This window comes from Vidua chalybeata, chromosome 10 (assembly GCF_026979565.1).
Source record: "Vidua chalybeata isolate OUT-0048 chromosome 10, bVidCha1 merged haplotype, whole genome shotgun sequence".
Taxonomy (NCBI): domain Eukaryota; kingdom Metazoa; phylum Chordata; class Aves; order Passeriformes; family Viduidae; genus Vidua; species Vidua chalybeata.
The window spans coordinates 7,133,564-7,151,269 of NC_071539.1; the positions used below are offsets into that span (position 1 = coordinate 7,133,564).

At 38.4% G+C, this 17,706-nt stretch overlaps 1 protein-coding gene and 1 long non-coding RNA gene across 5 annotated transcripts in view; one reads left to right on the forward strand and one right to left on the reverse strand.

Moving 5' to 3' along the window:
* The window catches only part of PEX5L (peroxisomal biogenesis factor 5 like), a 105,163-nt gene that overhangs the window by 28,130 nt on the left and 59,327 nt on the right, over positions 1-17,706 (reverse strand). For all 4 annotated transcript variants that reach the window (XM_053951938.1, XM_053951936.1, XM_053951935.1 and 1 more), the window contains exons 2-3: positions 12,486-12,590; positions 558-669 (exon numbers count right to left, since the gene is read on the reverse strand). In XM_053951938.1, coding sequence (XP_053807913.1) covers positions 558-669; positions 12,486-12,590 — 217 coding nt within the window. The remainder of the gene's footprint in view (positions 1-557; positions 670-12,485; positions 12,591-17,706) is intronic.
* On the forward strand, positions 12,859-15,147 carry LOC128793003 (uncharacterized). Its single transcript, XR_008432630.1, has 2 exons — positions 12,859-12,952; positions 15,000-15,147. It is a non-coding gene; the product is annotated as an uncharacterized LOC128793003 (long non-coding RNA).

Here is a 17,706-nt window from a genome sequence, read left to right on the forward strand (position 1 = left end):
AGGTTTTCAGGATTCACTCTTAGATTTTATTACCTTCTCCACTACCTCATTACAACACAAAGGAGGTAAGAAATATATTAAATCCTTTCACTAACAAAGTGTCTGATCTCAGCCTGGATCAAGGATTTTGATACCTCCCTCCTTTTCCTCTCTAACATCTCATTCAAGATTTCACAAAAAAAATCTTTTTAGGATAAGGAATGTGTTTGATTAAACCAAGACTAAATCTGGGTTTTCCCATAGGTTAAATTGTGCAAAACCAAATACAGAGAATTGATTCAGACTCATATGTACATCCTGTGAGACTTAAACAAATGGCATTCATTTCAGCCCCAAAGATTGCTAGAATTGATGTGATTTGAATCACACCAGATTTCCCCTAAAATGTAATGAACGAAGTTTTCCTTCTAACAGGTCAGGCAATTGCAATTTAATGCCACTTGTGGTTTTGTGCACACAGTAACAAACCAAGAAATCACTTGACAAAAATGGGCCATAATGAAGCTAAAGCTAAAACTATTTTTCTCTAGTGAGGGATAGTAAAGAAGGTTGTTTACCTGCAGTATTCGATGTTACAGGCCTTGCAACAGCTTCAGGCTTAGTTTCACAGAGAAAGTCATCAATGGAGGGGCTCAGGAGGGGTCTGCTCTCCTGTTGCTCATTCACCAGCTAGCAACAAAGAACCCCAGGTCACAGACTGTTCTTGGGATGCAGAATTTACAGAAATAAAACATAGTCTCACAATATAACGTGCTTTTATTTTGAATTGTGAGAGTAAGATATTGCAATTAGACGATGCACAAATAGCACTGGGATGAAAATAAAATGAGGTTTAGTTACTCTTTTGGGGCAAAATTATATTCCAGTTTAACAAATCACACAAAAAATAAAGCAGCAAGATGATTTTTCCTTAGCAGTTATTGCATACTATTGCTTATAGGGCTAAAGTTACAGGGCCTGATGCAGCTCCCTTCAAATCCATGGTGAAGTTGCCCTTTTCTATCACCAGGAGGCTAAGCAGGGCTTTTTCTTTTTCCTTTTTTTTTTTTTTTTTTTTTGAAGTGGCCTTTTTTTTCTTTCCACAAGTAACATGCTTCCCCACAGAACTTCCACAATAGCATTTCATCTTGCAAATAAGCATTAGCCCACTAAACAATAACCTGCTGAGACAGGAAACGCTTCTCTGCCATAAAATGATGTGTGAATGACAGTGGATGGAGCCTGGTGAGTGTATGAACTTCCTGCATGAGTTCTGGCTGTGGGAAGACTCATAAAATGCTTTTTATTTATGAGCAGTTTTCCGTTTTTAATTGGATGAATGCAATGGTGTTCTGCTACTTGATAGAAATCTCTGTATTACAGGCTATTTAATGTATCACAATTAAAAAGATAAAACTGTACAAATCTCAGAAATAAAAGTCTTCTCTTTGCCATCTATCTCTGATTAAAGGATTAAGACCTAAGTTGAGAGATGTCTGATGGTGTGCTGTGCACTTACTTTATATTAGTATCTTAATTTCTTTATCTGAAAAAATGCTGTTCCACTGTTGCTTTTGTCTGGAGCTTTTTCAGCTTTATTTTATCCTCTCCATCTCCTTCTCGACCTTCTATTCTAACTCTTTTTCTATTGTTGAATTTTCAAAGTTTTCTCTCAGATACGTTTGAATTTTTAAACTTAGGATGCTAACATGGACTAAAACTGGCCAAAAAGGGTATTTACTCACCCTCATATTTGTTAAATACTGGCCCTGAGCTACTCCAGCAGCAGGATTATCTCTAAAGTTATTACAGCAAACCAGATTAGATTCACTGCTGTTCAGTACTTGATTTGTGTATTGCAAAGCTGCAGCAAAATACTGGAGCTATTGGAATAACAAGCCCACTATTTTGTTGGATCAAACATTCAAGCTGATATCTAACACTGACTTGCTGGGTTGCAAGTCTTGCACAAATGCATCTGCCCAGGACCTCAGAGTTCTGCAGTGAAACACCAGTTTCCATGGAAGACAGATGAGTGATTGCCTGCCCAGCTGAGTGCAGCACAACGTGCAAGTGTGGCGTGTGAATTTAGAGACCTGGCAGTGATGCTGTCCCAAACTCCAGCTGTACATGTGCTAAACCCTGGCTGCAGATGCACCTCTCCAGGGAATTAATCATGGGGAGTTTAACTCTGGATTGCCTGTCCAGGTTGCTGTCTCATTCAATGCACAGAAGGCACCTGCTTACTTTGGTAAATGTCAGCACTTGATTGGAGATTGCATTTATATCAAGTGCACACCTTTGATTTTCATTATCCCCTTGTCTACCAATTTACCTAATGATTATATTTAGGAATTAAGCAGACCTATGTGTTCTTTCTATGATTTGGTGACAATCCTTACTCATGACTATTTTGAAAAACATGTGGATGCCTTAAGTTCAGAGTTGAGTCTTTTCCAAAAAACTTTAATATTTTAAAATTTTATCCCAATATCAGTAAAAGTTGCTTGTATATATTTTTCTTTTTGCATTTACACAGCATAAAGGAAAGTCCTAGACCATTGGAGAGGGACAGGAGGGAAGAAAGAAGAGGTTCTGTAGGAATCATTGAAAATATAAAAACTTCATAGGAAATACTCTGTTTCTGTGTGTGTAAGACTATCAGTAGGGTACATTATCACATAAGATTCAGATGCTTATCAAGTTTCCCATTACATTCCGTGGAAATTTTCTTTAATAGGAAAGAATGGGGGAAGGATGAAATGAAGAAACATTAAGAGAACCAAAGTACCCAAGCTCACTCATTGCAGACAGTGAAGAATAGAAAATCTGAAGACCAGCTGGAAAAACAGTTTATTGCCCAAACCTGCTGCAGAGGTCAGAGGATAAACTCTGGGAAAACCAGAAATAATGTTAAGAATCAGAGTCATGGAGGGGAAGGAGATAAGACTTAATAAAGAGCTGAAGGTCTAACTGAAGTATGAGGTCTGATAATTTTTTTTCCCCTTTTCAAAGATGGTTATCATGTCCTTAGAATTTTCTTTATTGTGTTCATTAGATTTATTACATTTTAAAGGAAGACTAAACCAGTTTGACTTTCTTAGGCTAACAAAATGAAGATTGAGTAGGACTGTAGTTATTCTTCATGCACACATAAAGGGGGAGTGGTCAGATGACACTGGAGGAGCAAAGTTATTTCAGCTATAGAGAAATGCTGGCCCAATAACAGAGTTCTAACCTGGGCATGAGAACATCTGCTCATTAAAAGAACTGAACTATCACAGCAGTGATAGGATGATGTATGAACAGTATTTTTTTCTTACTGTATGGGGACAAAATGCCCACCTATTTAAAATGGCTTTTGCCAAGCCTTCTACAGTGCTGTTTATGATGTGACTGTGACCCAGTGGATCCCTCCTAGTCCTGGGTCCTGTGCTCCCTTGGCTAAAGACTAGAAGCTGTAGGAATGTCTTATTGAAAGGTTTGTTCTTGTGAAAAATAATCTGCTTTCAACTCAAATATTTTTGTCAAAACAGATTGCAAAAACATGACCACGGCCACTAATTCTCAATCAACACAAACTATGTATGCATAGCAATAGAAAATATTAGAAAAATACTATTTTGACGTGAAGTAGACATTTAATGATGAATTAAGACTTAACAAGAGTCTTAGAGTGCCATGAGATGATGTTTTTTCTGTAGAGAAGTGGGCAGTGGGGTAGGTTTCTGACATTACTCTGTAAGAAATGCCACTTGTTAAGCCCTTGGTCTCACACTTGGAATTTCATTTTGCTGCCTCATATACTGTAGAAAATTTATCCCTCGCTTAATGCTGCACAAGTTATTAGAGTTATATCAGGCATGAATTTGGAGTAGTACATAAAAGATTTATGAGATGAAAACTATGATCTATATTAAACCAATAATTTATGGTTCTGAAGCACCTTTCAGGCTGAAAATCACAGAATGCATTAAAATGTTCATTAATCAAGCCTGGCACCACCACAGAGCTGAGGAATATTATCTCTGTGTTGCAGATGAGGGAAGCAAAGTGAAATTAGGGAAGTGACCCAGCATCCCTGGGTGCTGGAGAAGCAGCACTGGGGCAGGAGCCGATCCCACACCAGATTTATGTGCCCAATATCTGTACACACGCCAAATGGTGCAAACTCAGCCTGGGAAAATGGAGGTATCTCAGTACTAATTTAGCCAGTGGGTGCCATAAATTCTCATAATGTCTCTAGGAACTTAAATTCTCTCTATAAGATTCACTTTAATTAAAGAAGAAGCCCACACACTCCTTTAATTGAGGGATATGTGAAATCTGTGGAGGCTGATATTTCCTACTACCAACACATCTGAAGACGCTCATCCATAGTATAAGATACTCCTAAATTCAAATGAGTCTTCTGGGAACAGCACAGCAGAAAAAGGTGGTTTTCTTACCCCAGTACTGCTACTGTAATTTTTCATTCCAAAAAGCATGTAAGTGGGGCTTTTGGGTGCTTTGGGAGAGATAATGGGAGAGTTAAAAGTGTCTGATATCAGCCCCACTGCTTCAAAATATGCAAAGCAAGGACGATTTAGCAGTAACTAAGGTATGGTCCTTCCATCCCATTTCATACTCTCTCTTACTGCATTCCTGATCTTGATCTGTTTGCAGTGCACAAAGCATGCTGGTTTGTTTATTTTTTAAAATTTTACTAGGACATATCATAATGCTAGTCTTTAAGATAAATTATTTAGACTCTAAATTGGGAGGGCTTCCAGTCAGGCATGGGCAGTTAATTAGCACCTATGTTTTGGGCACAGAGTGAACTAGTTCTCTTAAATTAAGTGCCTAAATTCCCTCCATGTTCAATAGGGAGAGATAAATGCCTAGAAAAGCTACTCCAGAGGGAGATCGTGCCTGCCCAATTTAGGCTGTCCCTCAGGAAGCTCTCAAAGGCACCTAGCTTTCCCCCTGCTATATATGGGATTTATTTTAGAAGGACTGGCTCAAAAAGCATCTAAAATTTAGATGTAATTCGCTACTGAAGTGAGTTGGATTGAATTTTGGATTGGATCCATTTTGTTGCCTGAGCCTGATTGAATTACTCATGGCACCAATTTAGGAAACCCCAAACTACTACTGGGCAATCCCCTGTGCAGTTCAGCATCAAAGCTGCTCCTGGGCACTGAGACTTTTCCCTGTACTGCCCACTCAGTGTGGTGAGAGGGTGGTAGGGCTGCCTCAGTGACATGAGCTGCTCCAGAAGGCTCTGAGAGAAAATGAGCATGTGGTCACGGGCGTGCGAGAAGGCAGGAAACATTGAACTCAGATTTTCTACTGGAAAAATACTATATCTGAACTTTGCTCTGAGAAACTTGTCTGCTCTTTGGGTGACACTGGAAAAACAGGTGAAAGAGTCAGATTGCTTCCAGCAGCTTGTAAGTGTTATGTTTAGGCAGAGACACTAGCTAATTTCAATCACTAATAATTTTTATGATACACAGCAATGCTTTCCTGACTGACAGGTGTCCTGCACACACCTGGGACTTTGGTGGCACTCACTGGGATAAGAGCAAACAAATCAATTGATTTCTACTACCTGGCTCTTCCTAAAAATTGATAAATGGGAACCCCAACTAAGAATGTAGGTTATTGTTTTCTAGAACATAACTGGAAGTATTGGCCTTACAGTCATGTCTTTGGATCATTATGTTGGCAGGATAAGAACTGGAAAAACTCCTTTCCTGGTTGCAGAGGTGTTTGGAGAGGGAACTCCTGACAAACTCAATAGTCTCATGATGAAAGTTAATTGCATGAGTTTTGTTTTTATTTTCTCACTTTTTTAGTATGTTTATGAAGATTTCACATTCAAAATTAATGCTTTACACACTTTATTTACTCTTGTGTAGTAGGTGTGATTACTTCTTGGCTCGACTACTTCTTGTCACTCGACTATGAATGTATGTCCCAATGAAGCTGACACGAGAGCCAAATATCTGGTTTTCACCAGAAGAGAGAATCACATGGCACCAGAAGAGATGCACATGGCACATGGTATAATTGACTGCTGCCTCACATGAACTGTGGGAAGCTCTAAAACTGAGATGAGTTCATTCACCCTCCTGCAAAGAGCACTCAGGTGCTGCTGCCTCTCTGAACACCAGCCCTGCTCACCAGTGCTCTCTTGCTAGGTAGTAGGAGGTGTGTGGTGTGAAACAGAGGTGACAATTTCTTACCTGAGATCACACAAGCTAAGTCACCCCAGCTGTCGGGGTTTGTGTGAAGCCAGAGAAGCTGTGGGAGGGTTGCTGTAGACACTGCATGGGATATTTGAATTCATGTGCCAGCTGTGTTGTTTTAAACCTTTGTTTATGTTGCATCTCCTTGCATTCCTGGGTGACAACTCTTGTTGTGATCTCTGTGTCACACCAACACCCTGCCTGTGTTTCTACATGCTGACCTGTGCAAGTTATGGTGTAATGTTGTAAAATTAAGCATCTCACAGCTCAATATCTCCTTCCCTCTGTTCAACATGGTCTGGTGAAAGGAGGTTTAACATGGGAGTTGTGTCCTGCATTTTGGCCTGGCTCCAGCTGAGCACTTAAACAATGCCCTGCAAAACTCAAGGTTAAGCACGTGCTTAACTGTCCTGCTGGATCAGAGCCATGGGGGAAGAGGAGGAAAGTTACTCTTGTCATATTTTAACTGTGACTGACAGCTTGGCCTTTACCCATACAGAAATGTGATTTATTGTAAATCTGCTGGTTGCATTCATGCATCCATGCTCCATGCACTTCTTTAAGTTAAAGGAAGCTGTTATCAAAAATGGAGTGCCTCTCCCTCCTGGGTGTTAGAAGATTTTATTTATCATTGAGCCATGGGTTTTCTTTGTGGTGTTACCTGGTGATTTCTCTTTCAACCTCTCCCCTGCCCCATATCATTATCTAGGCTGAAGATCTACAGCAGTGATCAAAGACAACATTTTGTCATCACCATAGATAATTTGAGTTCCCTGCTACATTTTTGCATATGGGATGTAATTGCTTGAAAACCACATGGATTTTCTTTCTCTTGTCATTTCTGTAGATTTTTCTTCTCAAACAAAGTTCTGTAGCATATCTAGAGTTAGGCTGTGTTTTTGGATGTGTTACTGTGTCTGGTCATAGGAACCAAATCACAAGTTCTGGTTACACGGCCTTTCCCTGTCATGGCATGTCTGGTTGCTTTGGGATGTTTTCAGCAGATTAGAGAGCTTGAAACTCATAAACTGTTTGTGAATTGCAATTCAGTAGAGCAGTTTCACTGAAAAAACAGCAAGTTCAGTGAATCTAGAACTGTAGCACATGGCTTGCAACTCTTTAACAGGGCAGTATATTCATATTTGGAGTATTCATGAGTGAAGAGCCAAGAAGTTTCTGAAAAGTATCTCCTATTACTTAATATAAAAACCAGAGCTAAACTTATGTATTATATTATTCACAAAAAAAGTCTGTTCAATCTTTCTGTCCTTAAGGAATAGTAAAGAATTTTACAGTGTATAAAATGGTATGGTTAATTTTTTTACTTTATTAAAAAAATACACCATCAATTCCCATGGTAATTTCAAATTAAAATTGTAATTTTGTGAAAAATGTATTTAATTTATGTGACAGAGCGATCTACATAATTTTAGGAGAGCAGCCAATTTATGACTTTTAAGTATATTGTCAAGGCAATTTTATTGTACTCATGAGGATATTTCTGCTGAAATTACACATACGGCCCTAAAAGCAATAAATGTTGAGCAATATTTAACTTAGAGGTAAAGAATCAATTAATATTTGTAGTGCTAAGCATGCATTTATTCATTTTTGTATTTACCCTGTCCTAATAATAGTTACCAATAGGACTGAGGATGTGTCCCCTGATAAAGTACTCAAAGCTTTTGTCATAAATCAGATATGAGATGTATAGAACATACTGCTAATAAATTTATCATTAATCCTTTAAAAAGAATAAAAAAAAATTGTATCTCAAGCCTAGTTATCCTAAGATCAGTGAGGAAATTGCCACTATTCTCAGATGGCAGATTGGAATGTACGATGCACTCCAGACTTTGATAATGACAATAATTAAAACTGACATGATTTTTACCTTTTTTATCTGAATGTATTTCATTTAGTTAAAATGAAGTGAATTCTGGTTTAGGTTGGTGTAAAAGAGAAGGGAAGCTAATTACATCCACAGGAACATCCCACCGTTATGTTTTAATCTTATTGAGAACACATTTATGGAGTGGGCTGGAAGTCAGTGCAAGCCTAATGCTAAGAGGCTTAGAATGAACATGATTGATTCAAATGGGACTGTTAAGTTTATATGGAAAACTGTAATTATGCAATCAAATTCATGTAGTGAGCCCTTGATACACACATCAGAAAATCTACTAACAACATTGGGAGCTGAATATTAGCTATCTTTAATATGTTTCCTTTATAAAATTGAATGGAAGCATTTAAAAATCTCCTGTTAGAGACTTAAAAAACCCCAAACAACCCGCCAAAACCCACAAAAAAGCCCCAGAACACAACAAATATAAGAAAAGCCTAACAAAGCAAGCAAGAAAATCAAACTAAACCAAAGCAGAAACATACCACCACTGCCAAAATAAGTAAATAAATGCATACACACATATATACATACATACAAACATATAAAAAAGCAAATGAAAACCAAATCACCAAAACAGTGGAATTTAGGCAGTGGAAATGTTGGAGTATTTTATTCACAAGCCCTTAAGCAAATATAAATGTGCTTAGATCAACTAAGTATTGGCATGCAAATGAAGTTCCCTTAAAAAAAATAATAGTTCCTACTTTGAATGCTAACTAATACCTTATAGACCATAAAAAAGCCTTAAGCATCTGGTGCAGTTAATTGGGGGGTAGTCATGAAGCATATCTCTTTTTCTGACATGTGCTACAGCCTGCATTTTTCACAGGGGAGGATGAATTTCAGCATGTTTCTTATAATGTAATTCCAGCTTTTTAAATTTCTCCTTTCCAATTCAAATTCTAAACCCTAAGTGTTTTGTGGGTTAACTTTTTAAATTATAAGTGCTCGAGATCAAAACTGTGCTCTGAGCAATGTCTGTGTGGTCCCATAAATTCTGAGTAGGCAGCTCCTACATTTTTCAGTTAAAAGCAGAAGTGGGGAACGGCTTTCAAGATATACTTTGCTTTTCTTTTTCCTATTGCTGAAGTTTTCATGGACTCCCATTTCTGCAGAGTGGCCACAGGACTTTCATGGACATGAATCCCCCCACTGCAGGTCTTCTTTCTTTCTGTTGGCTTTATAGGGATCCTGCCCTGAGTATCTTTCCAACCTGTGTACTCTAATAAGGAATCTAAATTAGGTGTGATGGATCTGGGACAAGTAACTCTGGTGACACTGTGAGATTTCTTTTGTTTTTGCTGGCAAAGCACTTAAACATGAACTTTTTTACTGCTCAATAAAGCAGTTAATCATATTTTTAAGTATAAGTCTGGGTAGAAGTATGTGATTGAATCAGATCCTTTGAAGTTCACTGACCTGTAGTAAATTGGGAATTTCATAGCTGACTGCACAATTAAACTTTGACTTAAGGGCATATTTAGGTTTAAATTTCTCATTAGGAAGTAATTCTGAAGCAAGATTTTTTTCTCCTGACAAATGCAAAGAAGTTGTGAAGAGGTTAAGCAAAAATTTTATTTTGCAATTAAAACCAAATTTATGCATGATTTTTCTCATTTATTTCTCTGCTTTAGGTAAAAGTAATTGGTTCATAACTTAATATCCAGGTAATCTTCGAACCTTCAGCAAGCTTTCTTACATGTTTTCTAGGTTCAATTAATATGAAAAAAATATCTTTTTTTCATTTGTCCCAGTCTCTTATGAATTATCTTTTAATAGATAAAGGGAGACAGCAAGATGGATAGAGTTACATTCTACAAAATCCTATTAGAACTGAAAGATCACTCTCTTGATGCTTAAAGTATTAAATTTTGCAACTACTGAATCCTTTTTCACACCAGTAAGTGTGAAGAAAGTGACTTTTATGGAAGGTAATTGAGATAGGAAGACAGGATTATAAAAAATAGATACTGAAAGGTCCATTCAATTACCAGGAATGCTCCTCTGCCTACCGCAGTAACACTCATTACCCCTGGAATGGTGATTGAGATTCCCAGTTGCCATATACTGCCACAGCCCCACAGGAGTCTGCAGTACATTTTTGGTTCATGTTATTTGAAGATTTGCCTTCAGTTTTGATGATATAAAACCATATCTAATGGTATAAAATAATCTGTGAATTGGAAGCATAATTTAAATTTAATTCTCAGTACTTATTCAAAAAATAAGTGTCATATTTTAAAAGCTGGGCTTTTGCTAGGAGCATTACAACAAAATGGGACTATTTATCTGTCTTGTTCTGTGCTGGATATGTTTTTACCATTTTCCAGAGGAAAAGAGCAAAGAGACATATTTTAGATTACGAATTCAGGGGCGTATGTGCATTATCAAAAAGCAGAATTAGACTCTTCTTTGTGTATCAGATTCCAATTATGCTTCCTGTGGAGTCTGTCTCCACAGTCAGACATGATTAGTCCTCCATTCATCAAGGATTTTGGAAATGGGGGATTTCACTTTGTCTCTTGGAAAAGCCAGTCTGGGCTTGATCCTTGCATTTCAGTTGCAGGTTTTTTGCTTAGGTAGCTGTAAGGGTGGAGCATCGTGGACACTTAACGCATTAAATTACTCCCTAAGACATGGACCTGTCCACACTGGGTTTGGTGGCGGCCAGAACTTTGGAAAGACCAGGCTTTATTCTCCTGACCCATCTGGCTTGGGAAGTTTGCAGTCAATCTGGAATTTGTTCCACCCCGTGAGCAGCAACCACATCCATCTGTTTCATCATGTAAAGAGCAGAGACAGACACTGGGATGGGGATGGTTGGCACAGCAGAGCGTTTTCCTGCGTGGATGGTCGGGATGAGGGGTTCACACGGACACACTGCGGTGACAGCATCTCAAACCAACACTTCAGCCACAGTCAGGGGACAAAGGATGTATGCAACGTGGTCGGACAGCTGCACATCACACATACATGATGCAGAGATGGCTATGGAAAATACTCACTTTTTCACTTGATTCTGCTTCCTTTTGGCTTCTGCACCCCTTTGGTGCATAGCAGGGAAGTAGGTATTTGTGTTTAGTGGAAGAAATTACACTGACTAACAGACACAAGCATTTTACTCATAAATTTATCATAGACTATTGCTGAGGAGACTGACAGACAGCCACTACAAATGGTGTGTTAAACATTTAATGAACCCAGGCTGAACTCCTGGCCCTGTTGAAGCCAATGGAAGTTTTTGCAGGTCAATCTTTTTTGGAGTGCAGTGAAGGTTTAGAGGGGGTGGCATTTTATGTGGGTTTCTAATTGTTTGTTAATCACTTAATGGAAAATTAGAAATGATGCCTTAAACAGAGCATCTTTTTCGTCTGTGCAATTTCTTCATAGACATCGGAGTGCACCGTGAACAAAACCTGGTGTTCAACAGGGGTTGAGGAGGAGGTGCCAGACCTGGTTTCCAAATTAGTAGATGGTATTTCTAGAATGTGTATTAGTGCAGCATATCTGCGACGCTCTGCTAGAGAAGTACCTGCTGGTGTGTGTGCATCTTAGAACTTTCTAAAGTACAGTAGCTGTTATCCTAAGTCGTGAGAGGAATAAAACAGGACTGTGGATTTCGTTTAAGGCTCTCATGTAAAACCAGCTTCCAGCAATTTCCATTCCTGATGAGCTGGGAGTATTTGTGTGCAGTAAATACCGGCAGTAAACTAAATACACTTGCCTGGGGAAGAAATTCATGTACGTGAGCAACATGAGGGAATAAAATCCACTCTCATAACAAGAATGCTGTGGTTTACAGTAGTGTTCTGTTATTGTCTTTAAGAAACTAATGGAACCACCAAATTCTTGGTGGCTACTCCAAGGTGAGTGTAAGGTTTAGTGTGGGGATGTACGTCCTTCCTTGGACTGAAAGTGTAGAAGTGAAAGCAATGAGATATGCCAAGTCACATATTCTGATCCAGACCAGGAGCAGAACCCCAGTGAGAGCTTAGGAATGGGATCTGAGATATTGGAAATGACACTACTGTGAAGTGTTTTTTCTTATTTTACATATGCACCGAATGGGAATATTTTATACATGAATTGCAAATGAGTATTTATGGCATGACAATTGATGGCATGAATTGGAACTGAAATTTTAAACTAGCTTTAAACAACTTTCTGGTAACTGAACTGGGGGGAAAAAAAGCATTTTTGTTTAAATTTTCATGTCAAAACATCTACACCCCCAATATTCACCCCAGGCTCTTTTCCCCCCTCAGTGAAGCAGCGGGACACCACTGGCACGGGATGGGTCACCCAGTGGGGCTGGGGACTCGCGCAGCGCCCGCGGCCCCCTCAGAGCCCCGCGCTCCGCCCACCTGGGATGCCACAGTGAGGAGGGGCTTTTCTTCTGCAGACTCCTCCCTCGGAATCTCCTTCATCACCATGGCCACAGCCTTATCGGCCGCCCTAGCGCCTTTGCCCTACAACAGCGAAACCAACAATGGCGCCAAGTCAGCAGCGGGCTCCGACCGCCTCCCGCGCGCGCTCCCGACCCAGCCCGGCGGCACGCCGGCCGCGCCTGCGCCTGGAAGCGAAGCTCGGTTGGAAGCAGAACACACACACTGGTTAAAAATAGTAATAATAGTAATAATAATAATAATAATAATATAACAAATGGTCCGTCAACTCAACGGTTAAGGAGGCAGTTGGGTTCTAGCCGGGGTCTGGTGGCTCGTTAGAGTTGCCCCAATGAAGTCAACAGGAATCCGGCACTTTCCTGCTGGGCCAAGGCCTGCTGGAATTTCCCCGTGCCAACCTTCTGCAGGATGGGATCCCCAGAGCAGTAGGTGTTGGAGGATCAGCCCGTTGGTTTAATTTTAGTTATCCAAGTTTATACCCAAAATACCTCTTCATGGGTTTTTTGGGTTTTTTTTCCTTAAAAATAGCATCAAGTGGAGTTCTCAAATAAAGCACAGTTCCTTGTTGTTCACTGAGGCAAACTCTCCCTGAAATTTGAATGTATAATCTGGACCCACAGAGTTTATAGCTCTAGTAACATTTTAAAAAGCAATTTACATCATATAAACAGTCTGGGTTTTTGCTAACAGAACATACGGAGCCAAATTCTGCCATCGTAGGCATTGCTACAGCTCTCCCTAAAATGATCATTGTTGTAGAAGCTACTGTAAGAATTTTTTTTTTAAACTACACTTGTTTTAAGCTTCTCTTTATACGTTGTAAATATTCTGGACAAGGTTAAGATATTTCAGCATTATTTAATATAAATTAGCCAAACAAAAAGTGCACCAATATTATGTGCCGTGCTGTTTGATGCTATTCTTTTTTACTTAATGAGGGTCTTTATCATCTTGAGTTCACATGGGTTTCTGTATCTTGATCTTTGGTCCTATTTTGATCTCTGCCTCTTACAAGTGACAGAGAAGGTTGGAGCTTACACATAAAGCATCACAGCAGAGCTGTATTATGCCAGTGACCCTGGGCAGGTCCTTATTATTATACTTTAGAAGCTCCCATTGATTTCCATGGAAGTTTTAGCCGTGCAAAGACTGCAGGATCTGGCTCCATAAAAGAAGTATTTTACGCTGGACTTAAATATATTAAAATCCTTAAAAGTCTATTAACAGAAGGGGTTCTTTGCTAACACATCATATACAAGAATTATCTTCACTAGCAACGTATTCTGTGTCAAGTAAACCCCCACTTATACCAAACTACAGATAGTTTCAGGAACATTTCATCAATTGCAGGTAAAGCCATTACGTACTACTGCAGGTTCTAAACGGGTTTTATTACTGGTCAGGTCAATATTAGATTAGCTTGCTTGTGCAACACATCACAGATACCCTACAGAGAGTTCTTTGCATGCTGCAAGAAATTCTCAGAGCAGAAGTGTCATAAATGATAAGCATGCTGGACTTGTGATGCCTTTGATATCCAAAGAACTGCAAAGTCATTGTAAAATTAAATATATTAAATTCAATGAGAATTACATGTAATTGGTAAGCATATCAAAGGTTCTGGGCCAATTACGTGTTTGTTCATGATTCATATGACATATTCCAGGTCTAGGAAGCTTGTTTCCAGTATGACACATGAGCTATCATTAGCTAGCACTAATAGCATGCTCTTGGTCTTTATAAAATGTAGTCCTTTTGTGCTGAGTGCTAGAACAAAATCGTTTATCAGCTAGGAAGGATGCATTGGAAAGCATGCAGTGCTTTTTATTTCTTGCAGAGTAAAAACCCACCAAAGCAAAGGTCAGGTCACTTTTTTGAAGACAGAGCCACTTTTTCTTCAAGGTTTCACCTACTGCCTGAAAAGAGTCATGATACTCGTATTAGTGCCTGCTGTTCATCCTCCACACAAGTAACTGCAAAGCCCTGGGAGTGGCTGACACCAAATATAAAATCTGTCTCACCAGTTTAAAGTGGCCATGCTACAAAGGAGAAAAGCCACCCAAAGGATACCTCTGTGCTGTTTTTAATGAGCAAACTTAGTTTATTTGCTGGGCAGAGCAAGTGGTTTGATGCTCCCTTTTTTTTTTTTTTTTTTTTTTTTTTTTTTAAGTTAGATCTTGAACTTTCCTATAAGAAAACCACACTTTCCTGTGTGTAAGTCAGGTTGACATCTCTGGCTGCTCAGTCTATGTTGTGGGAAACATTTTGAAACTAGAAGTTGGTAGCAATTTCCTGGATGCCAAAGAGAAAGCCAATGCAATGGAATAGCTTAAATTGTCAGATTCTGCTGGGAAGGTACACAGGGGAGCAATTCACTGGAAAATGCAGCTTTTTATTCTGTTGACTAGAAATTAAATTGTTGTCCTATGTAAATTAGATAACCTTGAAAATTTTGGTCTCTCTTCCCTGCAGTGACCACTGTGTAGCCAGTTCTTGCCTATGAAGCCATTAGGCTGAAGAATTGGAGAGAAATAAAACCAGTTTTTCTATGGTCAGGATGACCTTGTTACTGTTGTCAACTGCAGCTGAAATTAAAATCTCCAGCACATATGTTACAATAGCCATTGAGGAATTATTTTTTTTTTAAGGTGCTATTTACTTAGCCTCTTTTGATATTAAGTATTGTTTCCTTGCAAGCCAAAGTGCTATATAAATTTACCTGGCACAGCAGTTTATTACCCAAACACTGTAATTCTGTAACAGCTAATTTTAGACATGCCAGGACTTCAAAACAAACAGTTTGTTGGTAGTGGAAGTTTGCAAGGTAAGTTACTTTCTCATGTAAACCACAGTTTGACAATTTAGTATATAAATTTCATCATTTCCTATTGGTTTTCAATATAGAAATGGAAACAATTGTGATGTAGAACATGACAACCCATGTGCAAATTATGACAAATGTGAATTGATGAAGGAAAAAAATGTATTATTTGTTTTAATGGAACAAACAGCTTAAGAGAAACTGAGAAACATGTCAGTGTTTCATTATTTGATACATTAAAAAATGCAACAGTTCCTTTAGGTAATATTTCCAAAGCAAAATAAGGAGTAGAGTTCAGAGTATTCCCCTGATGCTAAATATTTATAACAGCATTGGGTTCAAAACTTAATAACAATTTCTCTAAGCTTATCCTTTGGGATCAGATAATGGGTAGTAATAGACATTTCCATAGGAGTATGCTGATTTAGCAGGATTTTTTAAGGAAATACTTTTATTCTGCTGCTGTTTCTGAATAGTTCCAAATTCAATTTTGTACAAGTCACACTATTTAGACGTGGTACTTAGTAATGAGTATTTAATTAAATTACTGTAAGAGCATATTAATGTAAATTTCTAGTGCAGCATAAAGTTGATTTTTTTTTTTAGTAAGTGATGCATATAGCTTTGTAACCAGGCTCATCTATGATAAAGCTTTAAGTACTTGGGACCAATGGATCACCTTCAGGTCCTGACGGGCAGATCAGAATGAGCACATGCTCACACTTGAAACATTGCTATTTAGTGCAATTCTCTATAATTCTGTAATTATTTTCTTTATTATAGTGATTTGCAAATTTGTTCTTGCATATGAGAAGCCAACAGCCAGTGCTGTGTAAATGTTTAACATTTTGACAACAGTATTTAAATTATAATGATTAATTGCAGAAAATCTTTGTTGTCATCTATGCAATAAAAGGATTTTATCTAAAACCATTTCATAATTATAAGTTTGCTTTTGACAAATATTTAAGGTACTTGAGTCCTAAATTCACTTTTCAGGAATATTTATAGCATCTGTTCTTGTGAGAAAGTGAGCAGAAAGAAATGGAGTGATCAGATTTTCTCTTTTTTTAACATGCATACATGAAGAAAGTATTCTTTTGTTACACAGACCTGTGCTGTTCCATTTATTTTTCAAAGATCCTACCAAGCTGTTTCAGCTTTAATTGACACAATTACAATGCTTCCCTGTTTACAGAAATCATCTCAGCATGGGCATGTTTAAATTTAAGCTTCTGTAAAATAGAAGTTTTAAGACTGCTTTCCTTACAAAGAAATTTGATAGATAGAAAATTTCTCTTCAGACACTGCTGGTACAGCTATGGCAGGATTACTACTTTCATGGGCATCTCCCTTTCTAGCTGAGGAGAAAAAGAATAACACCTTGCTGCCTTTATAAATGTAATGCCAACAAATATGGCCAGATGTCCTGACCTTTCCCACCAGCCTGTTGAACTGAAGTGTTCGAAAACAAAATAAAAACAAAACCCACCATTTCAGGACATCTTGAAGTGCTGGTCTGCACTTTAAATATCTTTAATAGGTTGGGAAGGCCTTTGTAAAGCAAACTTTATGAAAGATGCATTAGTGAGATCTTGAAGTTTTAGGAGCTGTTGTCCTCCTGTGCTGGGAGAAAGAACAGGGAGAGCTGCTGAACGTGTTGAATCTGGGAGGCTTGGCTGCTCTCCAGATCCCCCAGCAGCTGATGTATTAGAGTACCAGCTAAGCAGCCTATTCCAAATGGCTTTATGCTCCACAGATCTTCCTGGTTTGTGCAACTTCAAAATAAAAATGGAGGGGAAAACTTGGCTTTATATTTTTAAATTGTGCAGCGCTAAGGTTTTTACCTCTCAGAATGAGCACACAGAGCTATGCAATGGTACCTTGGGAGTTCTAGTGTCCACAGTACACCTGTGAGCTCTTGATTTACATAGGATCTGTTTATGACTTCAAATTTTTCCCTTCTCAGCCTTTTATGTTCATGTTTTCTGCATATGACTTTCTTCTCATCTATACTTTTCTACTTTTTTCTAGTGGTGTTCTATCTTGCATTTTACATATAATTAAAAATAATGAGGAAACATATGGTGAGGCAGTTTTATGGATGAATACAAGATAGATATTTAAACAGAAAATTCTGCTCCATCAAAGCTCATGGTAGTTTTTTTTTATTATGAGCTTAACAAAGTCAAGTATGCATCTAAGATAAATGGGAACACAGTTCCTTTAGGCAGTGCCTGGTTGACCATGGTGAGGAAATGTGAACAAGCTCTCAGTTCCGAACTGGAAGCTTTCAGAACCTGAGCTACTATTTTACTATTATATTTGCATAATTTGGAACCTCTTATCAAGCTCTCA